We start from the raw sequence: 18,558 nt of genomic DNA on the forward strand, positions 1-18,558 counted from the left end.
ACAGAGTATTTTATTCATTCAGAAACAGTATTAGTTGGCCTCTGGGATTTCTGAACACAACCCTGCAAAAACTTGTCAGCCTAAATTTGACTCGCTTAGAACAGCATTTAAATCCTCGGTTACTTTATTAACTGGCAAGTATAAGTATGAAATAATGTAACTAAGCTTGGAAAGCCAATTGACAGTAGAAAAAAAAACTTACGCTTCTTAGGTTCAAATTCCTTCACAGTCATTCCTATTTACGGCTTCAGTTTTCAGATCTAATAGAAAAAATATTTTACTTTTTAAACAGAATTTTAGGAGTATGATTAGATAAATAATAGACAAGCTCTTGTCGTCGCGTGTTTATCTAATATGTCCGTTTAAACATATTTATTTATGAGATAGAATAATGATTGCACATCACTGGGCACTCTACGCATTAATGAAGTGCCAATTGTTCAATTTTCACGTTGTGTGGGAGCAATATAATCCAAGGCAACTGAACCATTGAGTCTTCCAATGTATTGATAAAAAAAAAGAAGAAAAAAGTTGTAGTATTTTTAAAAACGAGGAAAGAACATTGTTTGCATATTTGCCAAATATTATTTTAGTTTCAAGAAATATCGCAGGTAGCAACCGTGTCTATGTGTTCGGATTTTTCAATGATCTGACAAAAAAAAAATTCTTCTTGTTTGATTATTTAGAGAATGCATAATGCCCATGCAATTCCCGTCCCCATGGCTGCTGGGACCGAGCCCCTGTTCTGTAATGGCAATCGGAGATTAATCCAGCGTGCCACCACAGGGTGACGAAATGAAAAAAGGGGTACTTGTGTCTTATAGCAACCACTCTCAGTGAATTTATATCATAAACATGAAACAATAATCGGTTTTCAAGGTCTTTATACCAGACAATTAGCTTCGGCTCAGTGGGAAACTACATTGTAGCTATATTTTAATTAAATTTTTAGTTGGCATTTTTATTAGGTTATTTGAGATTACGTAATTTATATAATGCAGTCTGGGCAACCCCCCTTCCATAATTGTTGTAGTTTCTGTAATTTTGTTACTAAATCATTATATTTTCATCTTTGGTATTTTTCATTATGATAAACCTCACTTCACTTCTTGAGTGTAGTGGCTATAAGACATATGTACGAAAAAGGTTGTGGAGTTCAGAAATCGCGATAGCCTTGAACATTACTTCTCAAACATTATTTTAGTCTCTGAAATATCAAACAGTTCGTGGTAACGAACTGTAGTAAGGAGCGACCCGGCTCAATAGTAACCGAAACTCAAAAAAATGGAAATTTGATACCAATAGTTACATCAAAAGAATTGCATTTTAATGCTGATTTTAAATATATAAGTTTTATCACGATTAGTCTTATCCATCAAAAGTTACGAGCCTGAGAAAATTTGCCTCATTTTAGAAAATAGGGGGGAAACACCCCTAAAAGTCATACAATCGTAACGAAAATCACCCCATCAGATTCAGCGTATAAGAGAACCATATTGTAGAAGTGTCAAGCTCCTATTTACAAAAACGTGGAATTTCGCATTTTTTGCCAGAAGACAAATCACGGATGTGTGTTTATTTGTTTTTGTTTTTTTTCAGGGGTGATCGTATCGATTCAGTGGTCCTAGAATGTCGCGGGAGGGCTAATTCTAACAGAAATTGAAAGTTCTAGTGCTCTTTTTAAGTGACAAAAAAATTGGAGGGCATATAGGCCCCCTCCCACGCTCATTTTCCCCCAAAGTCACCCGATCAAAATTCTGAGATAGCCATTTTATTCACCATAGTCGAAAAATCTAATAGCTAAGTCTTTGGGGACGACTTACTCCCCCGCAGTCCCCGTGGGAGGGGCTGCAGGTTATAAACTTTGACCTGTATTTACATATAGTAATGGTTACTGCGAAGTGTACAGACGTTTTCAGGGGTATTTTTTTTTGGTTTGGGGGGAGAGTTGAGGGGGGGTTACGTGGGAGGATTTTTCCATGGAGAAACTTCTCATGGGGGAAGATACTTTCAATGAAGGAGGCGCAGGATTTTCTAGCATTATTTAAAAAACCAATGAAAAAATAAATATGAAAAGTTTTTTCTACTCAAAGTGGGATGCAGCATTAAAACTTAAAACAAACAGAAATTATTGCGCATATGAGGGGTCTACCTCCTCGTAATACCTCGCTCTAAAATTACGCTGAAGTATTTTTAGAATTTCAACTATTTATTCTATGGCTTTGTGATTCAGGGGTCATTCTTAAGGAACTGAGACAAAATTTAAGCTGTAGTGTAAAGAGCAAGGTATCGACGAGAGGTGAACCCCCTCATATACACAATAAAAATATACGATAAAAGAAGTTCGTTACTTAAGTTAATTCGTAAGTTACGTATATTTTTTACTAATGAAAACGTTCGTAAAAAAATAAAAGTTCTAGCTGCCTTTTTAAGTAATCAAAAAATTGAAGGGCAGCTAGGCCTCCTCCTTCACTCATTTTCTTCTCAAAATCTTCCGAATAAAAGTATGAGAAAGCCATTTAGCAAAAAAAAATTAATATACAAATTTCGTTTTAATTATTTATGTACGGAGAGCCAAGATCAAAACATGCATTAATTCAAAAGCGTCCAGAAATTAAATTAAAAAAAAGTTGTTTTTTTAATGAAAGTAAGGAGCGAAATTAAAACTTAAAACGAACAGAAGTTACTCCATATATGAAAGACGCTTTTCCCCCTCAACGCCTCGCTCTTTACGCTAAAATTTTTTACTGTTTTAAAAAGTGGAGCTAAAAGAAAGAGTCAAACTTTAGCGTGAAGAGTGAGGCGTTAAGGAGGAAAAGCCTCTTTCATATAAGGAGTAATTTCTGTTCGTTTTAAGTTTTAATGTCGCTCCTTACTTTCATTAAAAAAAACTTGTTTTTATGGCACTTGGTATTAACCAAGTGACATATAGCAATCGCCAATTCTGTCGGTCTGTCTGTCTGTCGGTCCCGGTTTTGCTACTTTAGGCACTTCCAGGTAAGCTAGGACGATGAAATTTGGCAGGCATATCAGGGACGGGACCAGCTTAAATTAGAAATAGTCCTTTTCCCAATTTGACCATCTGGGGGGGGGGGAGTGGCGGGCCGGTTAATCTGGAAAAATAGAAAAAATGAAGTATTTTTAACTTATGAATGGGTGATGGGATCTTAATGAAATTTGATGTTTGGAATGATATTGTGTCTCAGACCTCTTATTTTAAATCCCAACCGGATCTGATGACATTAGGGGGGGGGGGGTTGGAGGGGGGTAAACCTAAAATCTTTGAAAACACTTAGAGTGGAGGGATCGGGATGAAACTTGGTGGGAAAAATAAACACAAGTGCTAGATACATGATTGTCATTACCGGAACGGATCCGCTCTCTTTGGGGTAGTTGGGGGAGGGGTTAACTCTGAAAAATTAGAAAAAAGAGGTATTTTTAACTTACGAACGGGTTTTCGAATCTCAATGAAATTTGATATTTAGAAGGATATCGTGTCTCAAAGCTCTTATTTTAAATCCTGACTGGATCTGGTGACGTTGGGGGAAGCTTGGGGTGGAGGAACCTAAAATCATGGAAAACGCTTAGATTGGAGGGATCGGGATGAAACTTGGTGGGGAAAATAAGCAGAAGTCTTACATACGTGATTTACATAATTAGAACGGATCCGACTTATTGGGGGGGGGGTTAATTCTGAAAAAATAAGAAAAAATGACGTATTTTTAACTTACGAAGGAGTGATCGGATCTTCATGAAACTTTAGAAGGACCTCGTAACTCAGATCTCTTATTTGGTGGAATTGGAGGGGGGAGGGGTAATATTGAAAATTGAGGTATTTGTAACTTACGAAAGGGTGACCAGATTTTAATGAAATTTGATATTTAGAAGGATCTTGTGCTTTAAAGTTCTTATTTTAAAATTCCAACCAGATCCTGTGACGTTGGGGGGAGTTAGAGGGGGAAACCGGAATTCTTGGAAAATGTGAAAATTGGGGTATTTTTATCTTACGAATAGATGATCGGATCTTAAGGAAATTTGATTTTTAGAAAGAATTCATGTCTCAGAGCTCTTATTTCAAATCCAGACCAGATCGTTTGACATTGGGGGGAGTTGGAGGGGGAAATCTTGGAAAAACACTTGGAGTGTAGGAATCGGGATGAAGCTTATTTTTTATAAATTCCGACCAGATCCTGTGACGTTGGGGGGAGTTAGAGGGGGAAACCGGAATTCTTGGAAAATGTGAAAATTGGGGTATTTTTATCTTACGAATAGATGATCGGATCTTAATGAAATTTGATTTTTAGAAAGAATTCATGTCTCAGAGCTCTTATTTCAAATCCAGACCAGATCGTTTGACATTGGGGGGAGTTGGAGGGGGAAATCTTAGAAAAACACTTGGAGTGTAGGAATCGGGATGAAGCTTGGTGGATAGAATAAACAAATGTGCTTGATTGACAGAATCGTACTGGATTCGCTCTCTTTGGGGGAGTTGGGGGGAGGGGTTCAGTGATTTGGCGAGTTTGGTGCTTCTGGGCGTGCTAGGACGATGAAAATTGATAGGCGTGTCAGGGAGCTGCACAATTTGACTTGATAAAGTCGTTTTCCCAGATTCGACCATCTGGGGGGCTAAAGGGAGAGGAAAAATTAGAAAAAATTAGGTATTTATAACTTACAAGTGGGTGATCGGATCTTAATGAATTTTGATATTTAGAAGGACATCGTGACTCAGAGCTCTTATTTTAAATCCTGACCGGCATTAAGCCTCTTATTTTCCTTTTTAAATCAACCTATTGATTCATAGAATTTTGTTAGAGCTCATACCATATGATCTCTTGGCTCTTAGCTCTTCTCGCCTCGTCACAAGTGCCATATGAGCTCTTAGCTCTTGTTTTTTCATTTAATCGCTAGTAAAAGCTACAATTCAGGATTGACTTGTAAAAACTTGTAAAAAAGTCCTACCCCTCAAAAGTTATGAACCTGAGAAATTTTGCATTACTTGAGAAAAAAGGGAGAAAACCACTTATAAGTAATATAATATCAATGAAAATAACACCATCAGATACAGCGTATCAGAGAACCCTATAGTAGAGGTTTCAAGCATCTATCTATAAAAATGTGTAATTTTGTATTTTTTCCCAGAAGAAAGATCAATTATGCCTTTTTTTTCTATTGTTTTTTTTTTCGGGGTGATCATATCAACCCAGTGGTCCCAGATTGTCGCAAGAGGGCTTATTCTAACAGAAATTAAAAGTTATAGTGCCCTTTTTCAGTGACAAAAAATTGGAGGGCAACTAGGCTCCCTCCCACGCTTATCTTGTTTTTACCAAATTCACCGGATCAAATTTTTGAAATAATCATTTTGTTCAGCATAGTCGACAATGTAATAAATATGTCTTTGAACATGACTTAATCCCATAGACTCCACGGGGGAAGGGCTGCAGGTTCTAAGCTTTGCCTATTGTTTACATATAGTACTGGTTATTGAGGAAATATACTGACGTTTTCAGGGGTTATCTTTTCTGATGGTGGGGGAGGGGTCGAGGTTTACGTGAGAGGATCTCTCCATGGAGGAATTTATCATAGTATAAAAGAATTTCCCTAAAGAGGGGCGCTGTATTTTCCAGTTGTATTTAAACAACAATGAGAAATTAAATAAGAAACACAAGTTTTTTCAGCTGAAAGTAAGGAGCAGCATTAAAACTAAAAACGAACAGAATTTATTACATATTTGAGGGGGTTTCGCCTCTTCCTCAATACCTTGCACTTTACGCTAAAGTATTTTTAGTAATTTCAAAAGAGATATTCCTTCCAATTAAACGGCCTTTGTGATTCAGGGGTCATTTTTAAAGAATTGGAACAAAATTCCAACTCTAGAGTAAAGAGCGAGGTATTGACGAGGGGATGAACCTCTTCATAAACGTAATAAAAATAAACGAATATAGAAGTTCGTTACGTAAGTTAATTTGTAAGTTAAGTATATTTATAACTAGTAAAACCGTTCGTAAATACAATCATAAGTTCTAGTGGGCTTTTTAAGTAGCCAAAAAATTGGAGGGCAACTAGGCCCCCTCCCCGCCGCTTTTTTCTTAAAATCATCAGATCAAAACTTTGAGAAAGTCATTTAGCCAAAAAAATTAAAATTAATATGCAAATTTCGTTTTAATTATTCATGTACGGTGAGCTAAAACAAAACCTGCATTAATTCAAAAACTTTCAGAAACTAAATTTAAAAAAAAATAAGTTTTTTTTAACTGGAAGTAAGGAGCGACATTAAAACTTAAAATGAACAGAAATTATTCCGTATATGAAAGGCTCTCCCCTCCTCAACGCCCCGCTCTTTACGCTAAAGTTCGACTCTTTCTCACAACTTTACTTTTTAAAACACTAAAAACGACTTTAGCATAAATAGCAGGGTATTGAAGAGGGAACAGTCCCTTTAATGTAAGGAATAATTTCTGTCGTTTCAAGTTTTAATGCCGCTCCTTACTTTCAGTTAAAAAAAACTTATTTTTTATTTAATTAATGATAAACTGATTGGTACGGAGAGAAAAGCAGATATTTTGAGAATATGTAAAACTGTGATTAAGTTGACTGAAACGATATAGAAAATATTTGATGATTTAAAACGGAGGAAGATTCATTTAGTAGAAAGGACTTACAGATGATATTTAAAGCAAAAAAATAACGACTTCGGGCAGTAATAGTACGGTAAACGGATGTCTGATATATGATGGCTACGAAAATGCTGAAAATTATAAACAACAGCAAAGAGAGATAAAACTCAATGAAAAGACAGCATTATATCTCACCTGTATGTGAGTCCTCAGCTAAACTAGGCGTCCTCAGCACAAAAGAAACAAAGATAAAAACTAAAATAAACTAAAAACGAATTAAACCACCATCGATATAAATAAAATGCAATTGTTGCAACCGATTCACGCATGGAATAAAAGCTATCAGAGTTATCTCGATGAATAAAAGTGTTAAAATTGAAATGAATTTAATTATTATGTTGCAAAATAGTCCTCTTATTAGCTATTTTTGAAGCAATTCTTGTTGGTCAAGAAGGGAATTTTGTCCCCTGGTGACTATCTACAATTTAATTTCCTTATTGACTATTGGTTCATTTTTCAAAAGGTTATCATGAATTGGGTACTAATTTAAAATTTCCCGTGACTCTATTTATTGAAAGATTAGCAAACATATATTTTTTAATTTCCATAGCCTCTCGCGCACTAAGAAAAACCCCTATCATTAGAAATAGCCGTGAACTTATGAAATTGTAAAATGTTCAGGATGAAAGAAAATATGTTTCAAACAGTTCGTGGTAACGAACTGTAAGTAAGGAGCAACCCGGCTCAATAGTAACCAAAACCCAAAATACCGTTTTTTGATACAAACAGATACATCAAAAGAATTGGATTATTATGCTTATTTTAAATATATAAGTTTCATCAGGTTTAATCCAATTCATCAGAAGTTTCGTGAGAAAATTTGCCTTATTTTCGAAAAAAGGGAGAAAAGCCCCTCTAAAAGTCAGAATCTAACGAAAATCACACCATCAGGTTCAGCGCATCAAAAAAACCTACTGTAGAGGTTTCAAGCTCCTATTTGCAAAAATGTAGAATTCTGTATTTTCTGCCAGAATAAAGATCTCGGATGTGTGATTGTTTATTTTTACTGTTTTTTTTTTTTGTTTTTTTCAGGGATGATCGTGTCGACCCAGTGGTCTTAGAATGTCACGAGAGGGCTCATTTGAACGGAACTTAAAAGTTACAGCGTCCTTTTTATGTGACCAAAAATTGTAGGGCAACTAGGTCTCCTCCCCCGCTCATTTTTTCCCAGAGTCACCGGATCAAATTTTGAGATAGCTATTTTGTTCAACATAGTCGAAAAATCTAATAACTATGTCTTTGAGGACTGTGTCTTCGAGGATCTTTCCATAGAGGAATTTTTTCAAGGGGGAAGAGAATCTTCATGTAGGGGAGGGGGCTGGATTTCTCAGAATTATTTAAAAAACAATCGTAAATTTGTTTTAAAAAAACAAGTTTTTTTAACTGAAAGTAAGGAGCAACATTAAAACTTAAAATAAACAGAAATTATTACGTATATGAGGGGGTTCGCCCCCTCGCCAATATCGCCCCCTCGTCTATTTACGCTAAAGTATTTTTAGTAATTTCAAAAGAGCTATTTCTTCTAATTAAACCACCTTTGGAATTCAAGGGGCATTCTTAAAGAATTGGAATAAACTTTTAACTTTAACATAAAGAGTGAGGTATTGACAAGGGGCAACCCCCTCATGCTGCATATATGTAGAGTTTCGCCCCTTCGTCAGTACTTCACTCTTTACGCTAAAGCTTTGTTAAATAATGGCCGAAATAAACAATTACTTGTTTATGTTGTTTTTCGGCCAATCTTAGCATTTAATATTATCCTAAGCAGCTTCTTAACTATGATTTCTATGTGATTATAAACCAAAGATATTGTATGTTTTTGGCTTGTGGTTGTTATTAAAGAAAAAAAAAGTTTTTTCCAACTGAAAGTAAGGAACAACATTAAAGCTTAAAACGAACATATATTATTACGTATATGAGGGGGTTGCCCCTTTGTCAGTACCTCACTCTTTACGCTATTGTTTGACTTTTTGTTCCAATTATTTAAGAATGACTCCTGAGCCACAAGGACAGTTTATTAGAATAATAAGCTTTTTGCAAATAACGAATTCTTTAGCGCAAAGAGTGCGGTATTGGGGAGGGGGCAACTCTCTCATCTAATAACAACCAAAAGAAAAATCTGAGAAAATTACGATTCAAACAGTTCGTGGTAACGAACGTAAGTAAGTAAGGAATAAGTAAATAACAGTAAGTAAGGAGCGAACTGGCTCAATAGCAACCGAAACTCTAAAAAACATTTTGAACGAAATACGAGTAGATATATTAAAATAATTGGTAAACTTATGCTGATTTCAAATATATAAATTTCATTAAGTTTAGTGTTACCCGTCAAAGGTTACAAGCCTGAGAAAATTTTCTTTTTTTTTTTAAAAATAGGGCAAAGGCCCCGTAAAAGTCAAGCGATCTTAATGAAAATCACACCATCAGATTCTGCACATTAGAGAACCCTTCTGTATAAGTTCCAAGCTCCTATCTGCAAAATGTGGATTTTTGTATTGTTTGTCAGAAGAAAGATCACGGATGCTTGTTTATTTTTTTCCAGGGGTGATGTATCGACGTATTGGTTCTAGAATATCAGAAGAGGGCTTATTAAAAAGTAAATGGAACGTTTTAGTGCCCTTTTTAAGTGACCAGAATATTGAAGGGCAACTAGGCCACCTCCCACGCCTCTTTTTCCCAAATCGTCCGATTAAAATTTTGAGATAGCTATTTTGTTCATCGTATTTGAAAGGCCCAATAACTATGCCTTTGGGTATAACATGATCTCCCCCCCACCCACAGGGGAAAGGTCTTTAAGTAATAAAGTTTGCCCATTATTTACACATAGGATTTTTTATTGCGATGCATGCATACATTTTTGAGTGGGAGAAGGACAAATTTTCTGTTGGGGGTTCTTATAAGGGGGAATTTTCCATAAAGAGGGAAGTTTCCAGGGAGTTAACTTGTCAGGAGAAAATATACACTGCAGGAATTAGACAGAATTTTGATCGAAAATTCATTTATGTGTCTTGCTTTCTCTTTCTCGTCTCAATTTTACGCATGAAGTGGTTAAGAGTAATTGTCCGGGGTAAATTTCCGGCGGGATTAAATTGTCTAGAGGTTATTTCCCTGGTGAGGGGGTTTCTCCATGGAGGTGGGGCCAGATTTCCTGGCATTATTTAAAAAACACTCAAAAATTAAATGAAAGAAACAAGTTTTTTTTTAACTGAAAGTAAGGAGGAGCGCCATTAAAATCTAAAACGTACAGAAATGATTCCGTATAAGAAAGGGGATGTCCCCTCCTCAACGCCTCGCTCTTTAGGCTTAAGTTTGACCCTTTCTCATAGCTCCATTCTTTATAACAATAAAAAACTTTAGTGTAAAGAGCAAGGCGTTGAGGAGGGGACAGCTCCTTTATATACGGAACAATTTCTGTTCGTCTTAAGTTTTAATGGCACTCCTCACTTTCATTAGAAAAAAAAACTTGTTTTACTTATTTCACTCAGAGTGAAATAAAAGTTCCGGGAGGCTTGATTAAATGTATCGGGATGATTAATTGTTCGGGAGGCTTGATTAATTGATTAATTATTTTTTTCGATCGACTACGATGCTCAATAAATCTTTCAAGAAATTGTAGATGAGTTCTACCAATATAAAACTTCCCACTGGAATTTTATACACCCCGCTAGCTAAATTTCTCAAGGGTTAAAATCTTTCCTGGAATTAAGGAATCTAACTATTGTTCTCACCGATTGAAAACATGTATTAATGTTATGATTAGGTAAAATCCGTTTAAGCATATCTCCCAAAACAGGTGCATAAGGCTAAAAAATGAAACTTTTAGACACATTTAATTCTGAAGACTGTGAAGCTTCAATAACCCTATTATTATGTTTAATACGTTTACTTTATATTCTTTTTTATCAGGGGATGAGATTACCTACTAGACTAACAAGAATTGATTCAAGACCAGCTAATAAGAGTATTATTTCGCCACAGAATAATTAAATTCATTTCAATTTTTGCACTATTTTACTTAGTTGCTGTGGTGTTCTCATCGAGGTAACTCTAATTGCTTCTGTTCAAACAGTTCAAACAGTTTGTGGTAACGTACTGAAAGTAAAAAGTGACCCGGTTCAATAGTAACCAAAACCCTAAAAAACGGTGTTTTGATACAAATAGATCCATCAAAAGAATTTAATTTTCATGCTTATTTTATATATATAAGTTTCATCAGGTTTAATCCAACCCATCAAAAGTTACGTGAGAAAATTTGCCTTATTTTCGAAAAAAAAAGGGAAGGAGGCCCCTCTAAACATCGTATAATCTTAATGAAAATCACACCATCAGACATACTCCAGAATCATTTGTTTTTAATCAGACATGTTTCCGATATTTGATGGATGTTTCGTCGGAAAATTTCGATATGTAATTTGAGGTATAGTGATTGTCTCTAAACGACACCAGAAAGATATGTTAAGAGTTTTAACACTTAAGAAGTGTGAAATTGTGTCCATGGACCACCTACGAAAACTTGTGTTTTTGGCGGACATATTTTAAAATTAGCCGAATATTTTAGCACATAAGTGTTAAGAATGCAAAGGCCACGGGTATTAAAGGCAAGGCCGGTCAAAGTAATGGGCTTTCTTATTCGAAAAATGTTAGACCTATGAAAATAATTAACGCTTAAAACATAGTTGGAATCAGACGGCGATAAAAGATAAAAGCATTCTGGCTTGTTCGCCCTTTGACTGAGAAATAACACTATTTTTGTGGATATATACATTCTCAAATTTATATCACCCTCAAATTTTATAGAACAATTCTTCACAGCATGTGTGCACAAGGAATTTTTCAGGAGACAGAATTAAGCAATTATACAAAAAAAAGAAAGACAGAACGGGGCAGCTTATAAAACTTAAGATCCCAAAGATGACGAAAGTCATAGACCCACAAATCCACCTTTCCCTGTGTGCACGCAGGGAAAACTGTCACTAATAAAAAAGAAAAGTCTTTAGTGTTACATTGCAGCCCAAAAACAAAAGCTTAAGATCAGAATATGAGTAAAAAAAAGTAAGAAAATCAATGTGGAAGAAATTCTTACCTCTTTGTACCATTGACATTGATAAAATGAAATATTTACCAACACAAGTGATAAAACGAAATGTTTACCATGACGTGATAACACGAAATGTAATGTTCAATTGTTTTATCCTATTTGTTTATTGTCACTAGTTTGATTAGGCTTGTCAAAAAGGCAGTCATTTAGAAAAAAACGAGAAATTTTTACAAGAAGATAAGTACTCTTTGCAACGATATATCTTTTTCATACCTTTTTAAATTTTCCAGTGAATGGTTATTTTTTTGTCTTCCCCACTTTTTTACCCAGCAGGAGAACTGCTCCTTACTTTCCCTTCATGTTTTGATCTCCTCGCAAAACAGCTATGAACTGCTTCTTCCACAATTGAAAGTTCCCCTCTAAGAGAACTCTTTTCTTACTTTCTTTTTAACTACTTTTTTTTTAATCCTTTTGCTAGTAAAATAATAGCAATGGACCCCTTTCCAGGATTAAATAAAAAAAACAACAATTTTTTAACTGCAAGTAAGGAGCGACATTAGAACTTAAAACGAACAGAAATTATTCCGTATTTAAAAGGGTTTGTCCCCTCCTCAACATCCCGCTCTTTACGCTCTAGTTTTTTTTAATGTTTTAAAAAGTAGGGCTGTCACTAACAGTCAAACTTTAGTGTAAAGAGTGTAAAAATGAGGGTGGGAGGGTGCCTAGATGGCCTCCAATGTTTTGGTCACTTAAAAAGGGCACTAGAACTTTTAATTTCCGTTAAAATGAGCCCTCTCATGACATTCTAGTACAACTGGGTGGATACGATCACCCCTGGGAAATTTTATATAAACATAAACACGCACCCGTTATTGGTCTTCGGGCAAATTAAATAAAAAAAAAAACAAGTTTTTTTTAACTGAAAGTAAGGAGCGACATCAAAACTTGAAACGAACAGAAATTACTTCGTATATAAAAGGGGCTGCTCCCTCCTCAACGCCCCGCTCTTTAAGCTAAAGTTTGACTATTTCTCTTAACTCTACTTTTTAAAACAGTAAAAAATGGTGAATTTTGTTCCATTTTTTTTTTCAATTTTATTCAATGCTGAATAAAATGGCTATCTCAGAATTTTGATACAGTGACTTTGGGAAATAATTAGCGTGGGAGGGGGCCTAGGTGCCCTCCAATTTTTGTGGTCACTTAAAAAGGGCACTAGAACTTTTCATTTCTGTTAGAATGATCCCTCTCGCAGCATCCTAGGACCACTGGGTCGGTACGGCCACCCCTGGAAAAAAAAACAAAAAAAAAAACAAACAAACAAACAAATAAACACGCATCCGCGATCTGCCTTCTAGCAAAAGATACAAAAAGGCTCGCAACTTCTGATGGGTAAAACTAAACTTGATGGAACTTTTATATTTGAAATCAGCATTAAAAGGTGATTCTTTTGATGTAGCTATTGGTATCAATATTCCTTTTTTTAGAGTTTTGGTTACTATTAAGCCGGGTCGCTCCTTACTACAGTTCGTTACCACAAACTGTTTGAAAATACGAAGTTCCACATTTTTGTAGATAGGAGATTGCGATTTCTACAGTGTTCTCTGATACGCTGAATGCGATGGTGCGATCTTCGTTAAAATTCTATGATTTTTAGGGGGTGTTTCTCCCTATTTTCCAAAATAAGGCAAATTTTCTCAGGCTCGTATTTTTTGATGGGCAAGACAAAATTTGATGAAACTTATATATTTAAAATCAGCATAAAAATCCGATTCTTTTAATGTCTCTATTCGTATCAGAATTCCGTTTTTTTAGGCTTTCGTTTACTATTGAACGGGGTCGCTCCTTACAACAGTTCGTTACCACGAACTGTTTGATTTGTTACCACGAACTGTTTGATAATACTTATGAAAATAAATAATACTTTTGATAATACTTTTATGAAAAGAAATACCAAAAGGATAAATATTAAGAGACAGTTAAAGAAAACGGCTATTAGGCCAACGTTTTGTACAAAGGACCGTTGCATATTGTTCATAAACAAGAGCTAAGAGCTCATATGGCACTTGTGACGAGGTCCGAAGAGCCAAGAGCCAAGAGTTCATAGCAAAATTCTAAGAATCAATAGATTGATTTAAAAGGAAAATCAGAGGCTTAATGCCGGTCGGAATTTGCCTATGCCGATGACATGCCTACCAAATTTCATCGTCCTAGCACGTTCAGAAACTCCAAACTCACCAAAGCACTGAACCCCACCCCCTAACTTCCCCAAAAACAGCGTATCCAGTCCGGTTACGTCAATCACGTATCTACGACATTTGCTTATTCTACCCAAGTTTCATCCCGATCTCTCCACTCTAAGCTTTTTCCAAGATTTCTTGTTTCCCCCTGGAAATCCCCCGAATTTTAAAAGATCTCGTCGGGTTTTGAAATCAGAGCTCTGAGATATGAGTTCCTTCAAAATATCAAATTTCAATTAGATCCGGTCACCCGTTCTTAATTAAAAATACCTCAATTTTCTAATTTTTCCAAATTAACAACCCCCAGCTCCCCCATAGAGAGCGAATTCACTCTGGTTATGTCAATCACGTATCTAGAACTTGTATTTATTTTCCCACCAAGTCTCATCCCGATCCCTCCCCTTTAAGCGTTTTCTAAAATTTAAGGCTCCCCCCCCCCACTCCCCCCAATGTCACCGGATCCGGTCAGGATTCGAAATAAGAGCTCTGAGACACGATATCATTCCAAACATCAAATTTCATTAAGATTCGATCACCCGTTCATAAGTTAAAAATACCTCATTTTTTCTAATTTTTCCGATTTAACCGTCCCCCCACCTCCACTCCCCCCCAGATGATTGAATCGGGGAAACACCAATTTCTAATTTAAACTGGTCTGGTTCCAGATACGCCTGCCAAATTTCATCGTCCTAGCTTAGAAGTGCCTAAAGTGGCAAAACCGGGACAGACCGACCGACAGACAGAATTTGCGATCGCTACATGTCACTTGGTAGATACCAAGTGCCATAAAAATGGTGGAAATGACTATTTTCCAGATAATAAAAAAAAGAAAAAAAATAGTGTGTCCGAGTAAAGTATTACTTTGAAGTTTCAGTGACAGAAGTCGGAGCTTTAACGACTTTCCGTGACTGGAATAAAAAAAAACGTTTATTTTCGTTAAAATGTGACAGAATATTCATTATTGTATGACCTATTTGAGGGATTGTAACAAGCAAGATACAACTAATTAAGAATACCTAGATGCCACCGAACAGATACATTCCGTGCCTGGAACTAATCAAAATAGTTTTTTTTTTATTCAAACAGGACATAGAGTTCAATAGAAAGGCATAACAAGAGCTGACCTATTGCGAGGGGGAGATGAAAATTACATATTAACTGTTTAGAAATAAGGGAATAGAACTGAAGAACAAATTCAGACTTGAAACAGTTAAATTGCATGTGCTCAAAATTCTTAACGATAGCGAAATACAATACTAAAATATACAATTCTCGAGCCAACAGTGAGCAGTGGCAGATCCAGGTGGGGATGCCCTCCCTCGGCCCCCTAACGTAGCGGTGGATTTGAGGTTGGGAATGCTTCCTCTGGTTGGCGTTGGGACGAAAGTGATTTTTTTTAATTGGTTTTTAATAGTTGAGTTATTAATAAGTTTTTAATTCTTAAGACGGTTTTTGCAAACAAGTTTGAAATAAAGTTCAGTTACTTCGTGTGGTCTCTGTTTGATTTTACAGATGACACATACTGCCTAAAATCATTTTATTAAATTTAGATTTATCAAGGGAGTCTGTCCGTATTACCACAAAAGCCAATTGGAAGACGAAAATCTTCATTTCATAACAACAAAGAAAGGAAATATAAAATCCTTACTTCTTTAGGCAATAAAAATGATATTTAAGGATTGTGCTGTCACAAAAAGGCTGAAAGAAACTTAATATTAAAGCTTCTTTTTATTTCAAATTCTTTTTCTAGTCTTTCTATGGCAAAAAGGCGAAGAAATTCATATCATTACTTTTTTGGCTGTCATAAGATTTGGGTTTGCTTTTTTTTTTTGCGAAACGGGGTGGTTTTACCAACATTGTCGTTTTTAAGCAATTTATATAATAGAAAGTAAATGCATGAAAATTGCAAAGATATTATTAATTTAAGTTTTGGATTTCAGTGGGCAAATGGTGGCCAGTTTATGGCCTATTTTCATCTAATTAAAACTCTGTGTTATATGACATATCACCTCCGCTGTTCATCCTAAAACATTAAAATAAAGGCCAAACTCAAGAAATACCTAAAAATTAATAAAGGTTCGTATAAGTATACACTTAAAACTAAGTATATGAGTCGATATACTACTTAAAAGGGCGGAATAATCATTTAAGATAAATAGATTTTGAAACATTGTAAATAAAAGAAGGCAAATAATTATGTGTTTATTTTTTTTTATCTAGTCGGTATAGATGGGTTTCTGAATTCTGAGTTTGAATCAGTAGAATGGCATCAATTTTTTTTTATAAATGGAATAAATTTCTTTTTACTTACGAAATATTAAAAAAAAGGGAAAATTCACACCTCCTGAGTTAACCACGGAAACGGAATGCAACTAGAATATTACTTCTGAATTTCTCACATTGTCAATACCAACCAATCACAAAATATAGTTATGTTTTTGTATAGGGGTTGCATATATTCGTCCATAGAATTGTAGAAACTGCTATATATACCGCTCAGGATTTTTATACTTATTTGGGACATGCCATCCAATCATGTTTCCGCGATTAGATGTTAATAAATCAAAACTTTTACAGGACAATTCTCTTGCTTAATGCTATATGCTAAAAGACTTTCTAATGAAAGAATTTCTTTCTATAAGAATTTCTAGATGCTTAATGCTAAAAGAATGTCAAATTTTTATTTTTGTTCTCAACAGACATATTGAGATTTAAAGGTTTGAATTGAATATCTGGAAATCTCAAGAATAAAAAAAAAAAAAAAATTAGAAATCTACCACAGCTTGAAACCTTGTGAATTTAAATCACCAATCTATGCCTATCAAATACAAAAATAGCCAACACATAATTATTTGTTTTTTTAAAGGAGTATTCCGACTCACATACTTATTTTGAAGCACATACCTACATGCGTCTTTATTCGAATATTTTAGGATTAATCGAAGAAGAAATACTAACGAAGAGCTCTAACTGAAAGGACTCTAGACTGACAGAACTAGCCATTAAAAACATTAAATAAAATATTGAAGTAGACATCGACCGAATAATAAACAGATATGGCGGGTGTAGAAATAGAGAAATAGACTTTTTCTTATAAAATTGTGAATACTGTAATTTGAGCAAAATATATCAAACTTTAAAAAATGGAAAGATACGCTACGTTGTTATGAAAAGTGAAATTTTGATTAGTAAATTTTTGATATTTCGTCAAAGTTGACACTGTTTATTAAAACTCTGTTTTAAAAGTGATTACTTAAATAGTGTAATTGCGTAAGTGATTACGTAATACTTTATTGCCTGTACTTAAAACCCTCATTTTAAATGTATTCTATGTATTTCAATGTCTTTATTCTATGTTTATATTTACACCCCCTAAACGAATTAGTATTTTATGTTCAATACAACTTTTACGAATATACAAGTTTTATCTTAATCCTCATTTCCTATCCTTCATTACTATCATAATTACTAAGCAATGCTATGTAGATAGGCGACATGCTAAATGATTTGACCAATAAAAATAGTCACAATGAATGCATTACCCCAAAAGATGTTTAAAGACCAATTTTTTTTGGAATGCAAAGCTTAAGTAATTCGCTGTAGTGGTCAGAAGTGCAAAGGTGGAAGTTACGCAGAAAATATTAAATATCCACTTTTTATAGATGATGAACAGCTTTTCATTATTTTTTTTATGGCGGGGTGGATTTTATATCTTAATATTTTTGTATCAATATTTCTACACCATTTTAATTGAACAGATTTATTTAACCCTCATCAGAATTTGGATCAAATTTACGACCATTTCCACTATCTACCTACAAAACATAATTATCAAGGTTCCCTTTAAATTACTGGTGTTCCTTTGTATCCAAATTTATCTAAGCAGCCTATAAGAAAAATTCTACCCCCCGCTAAGAAAAATTCTGGATCCACTCTTGACAGAGAAAAAGGGTTCTAATCCCTCCCTCCTAGTTAGCTGAACTTTTGCTGAATGGGGTGGATCTAACCCAAAGGAAACGTTCGTAATAGGGAAGCCATAATTAACTAAGCTGATCGTAATATTGTAGAAAAGAGGAGAGCGGGAGAGAGATGACAGGGAGAGAGAGAGAGGAGAGAGAGAGAATGGAAAAGAGAAAGAGATGCCTTTGCCGTTGTACCTAACAATCTTGAAAGACAGGCTGAATTTCTTCTTTTTTTAAATTAGTTTATTGAGGAGCCAATTTCCGTTTCTTTTCGGGTTGCATAACATAATTCTTCATATCAATATTAACCGACTCTAGGGCATCTACTGCCCATTTAGGAACTTCCTTGTTGGGATACATTTTCTTCAGAAATTCATGTATATACTCGGGGAAAACGCCTTCTATTATTGCAGTTCGGATCCTTTTCATCAAACGCATCTGAAAATGATTTCAAAGTAAAAAGAGATTAGAACAAAATACATTACATAAACCAATAATATATGAACCTGTATGCAATTCAGCAAAATCATACCAAAAATACACCGGAACTATATAGATTGCTTGGTATTGATACTGTGGGTTGAGAAACTCCCTGTTTCTGAATCATCTCGGTGGACATTAACGCTTAAGCGTCGGTGCTGTGAGGA

At 35.0% G+C, this 18,558-nt stretch overlaps 2 protein-coding genes across 4 annotated transcripts in view; both read right to left on the bottom strand.

Annotated features, from left to right (window-relative positions):
* Nucleotides 1-11,791, bottom strand: part of LOC136031119 (uncharacterized transporter slc-17.2-like) — an 89,049-nt gene extending 77,258 nt beyond the window's left edge. For 2 of the 3 annotated variants that reach the window (XM_065710435.1, XM_065710433.1), the window contains exon 1: nucleotides 203-360. In XM_065710435.1, coding sequence (XP_065566507.1) covers nucleotides 203-233 — 31 coding nt within the window. In that variant the 5' untranslated portion in view covers nucleotides 234-360. Of the gene's footprint in view, nucleotides 1-202; nucleotides 361-11,757 lie in introns of those variants that run through there. The other variant, XM_065710434.1, reaches the window with a different exon arrangement.
* A 6,341-nt stretch (nucleotides 11,792-18,132) lies between these two features.
* The window catches only part of LOC136031120 (queuine tRNA-ribosyltransferase catalytic subunit 1-like), a 43,281-nt gene continuing 42,855 nt past the window's right edge, over nucleotides 18,133-18,558 (bottom strand). The window contains exon 7 of the mRNA XM_065710437.1: nucleotides 18,133-18,349. Within this exon, the coding sequence (XP_065566509.1) occupies nucleotides 18,155-18,349 (195 nt within the window). The 3' untranslated portion in view covers nucleotides 18,133-18,154. The remainder of the gene's footprint in view (nucleotides 18,350-18,558) is intronic.

The sequence above is a fragment of the Artemia franciscana genome, chromosome 9 (genome assembly GCF_032884065.1).
Source record: "Artemia franciscana chromosome 9, ASM3288406v1, whole genome shotgun sequence".
NCBI lineage: Eukaryota > Metazoa > Arthropoda > Branchiopoda > Anostraca > Artemiidae > Artemia > Artemia franciscana.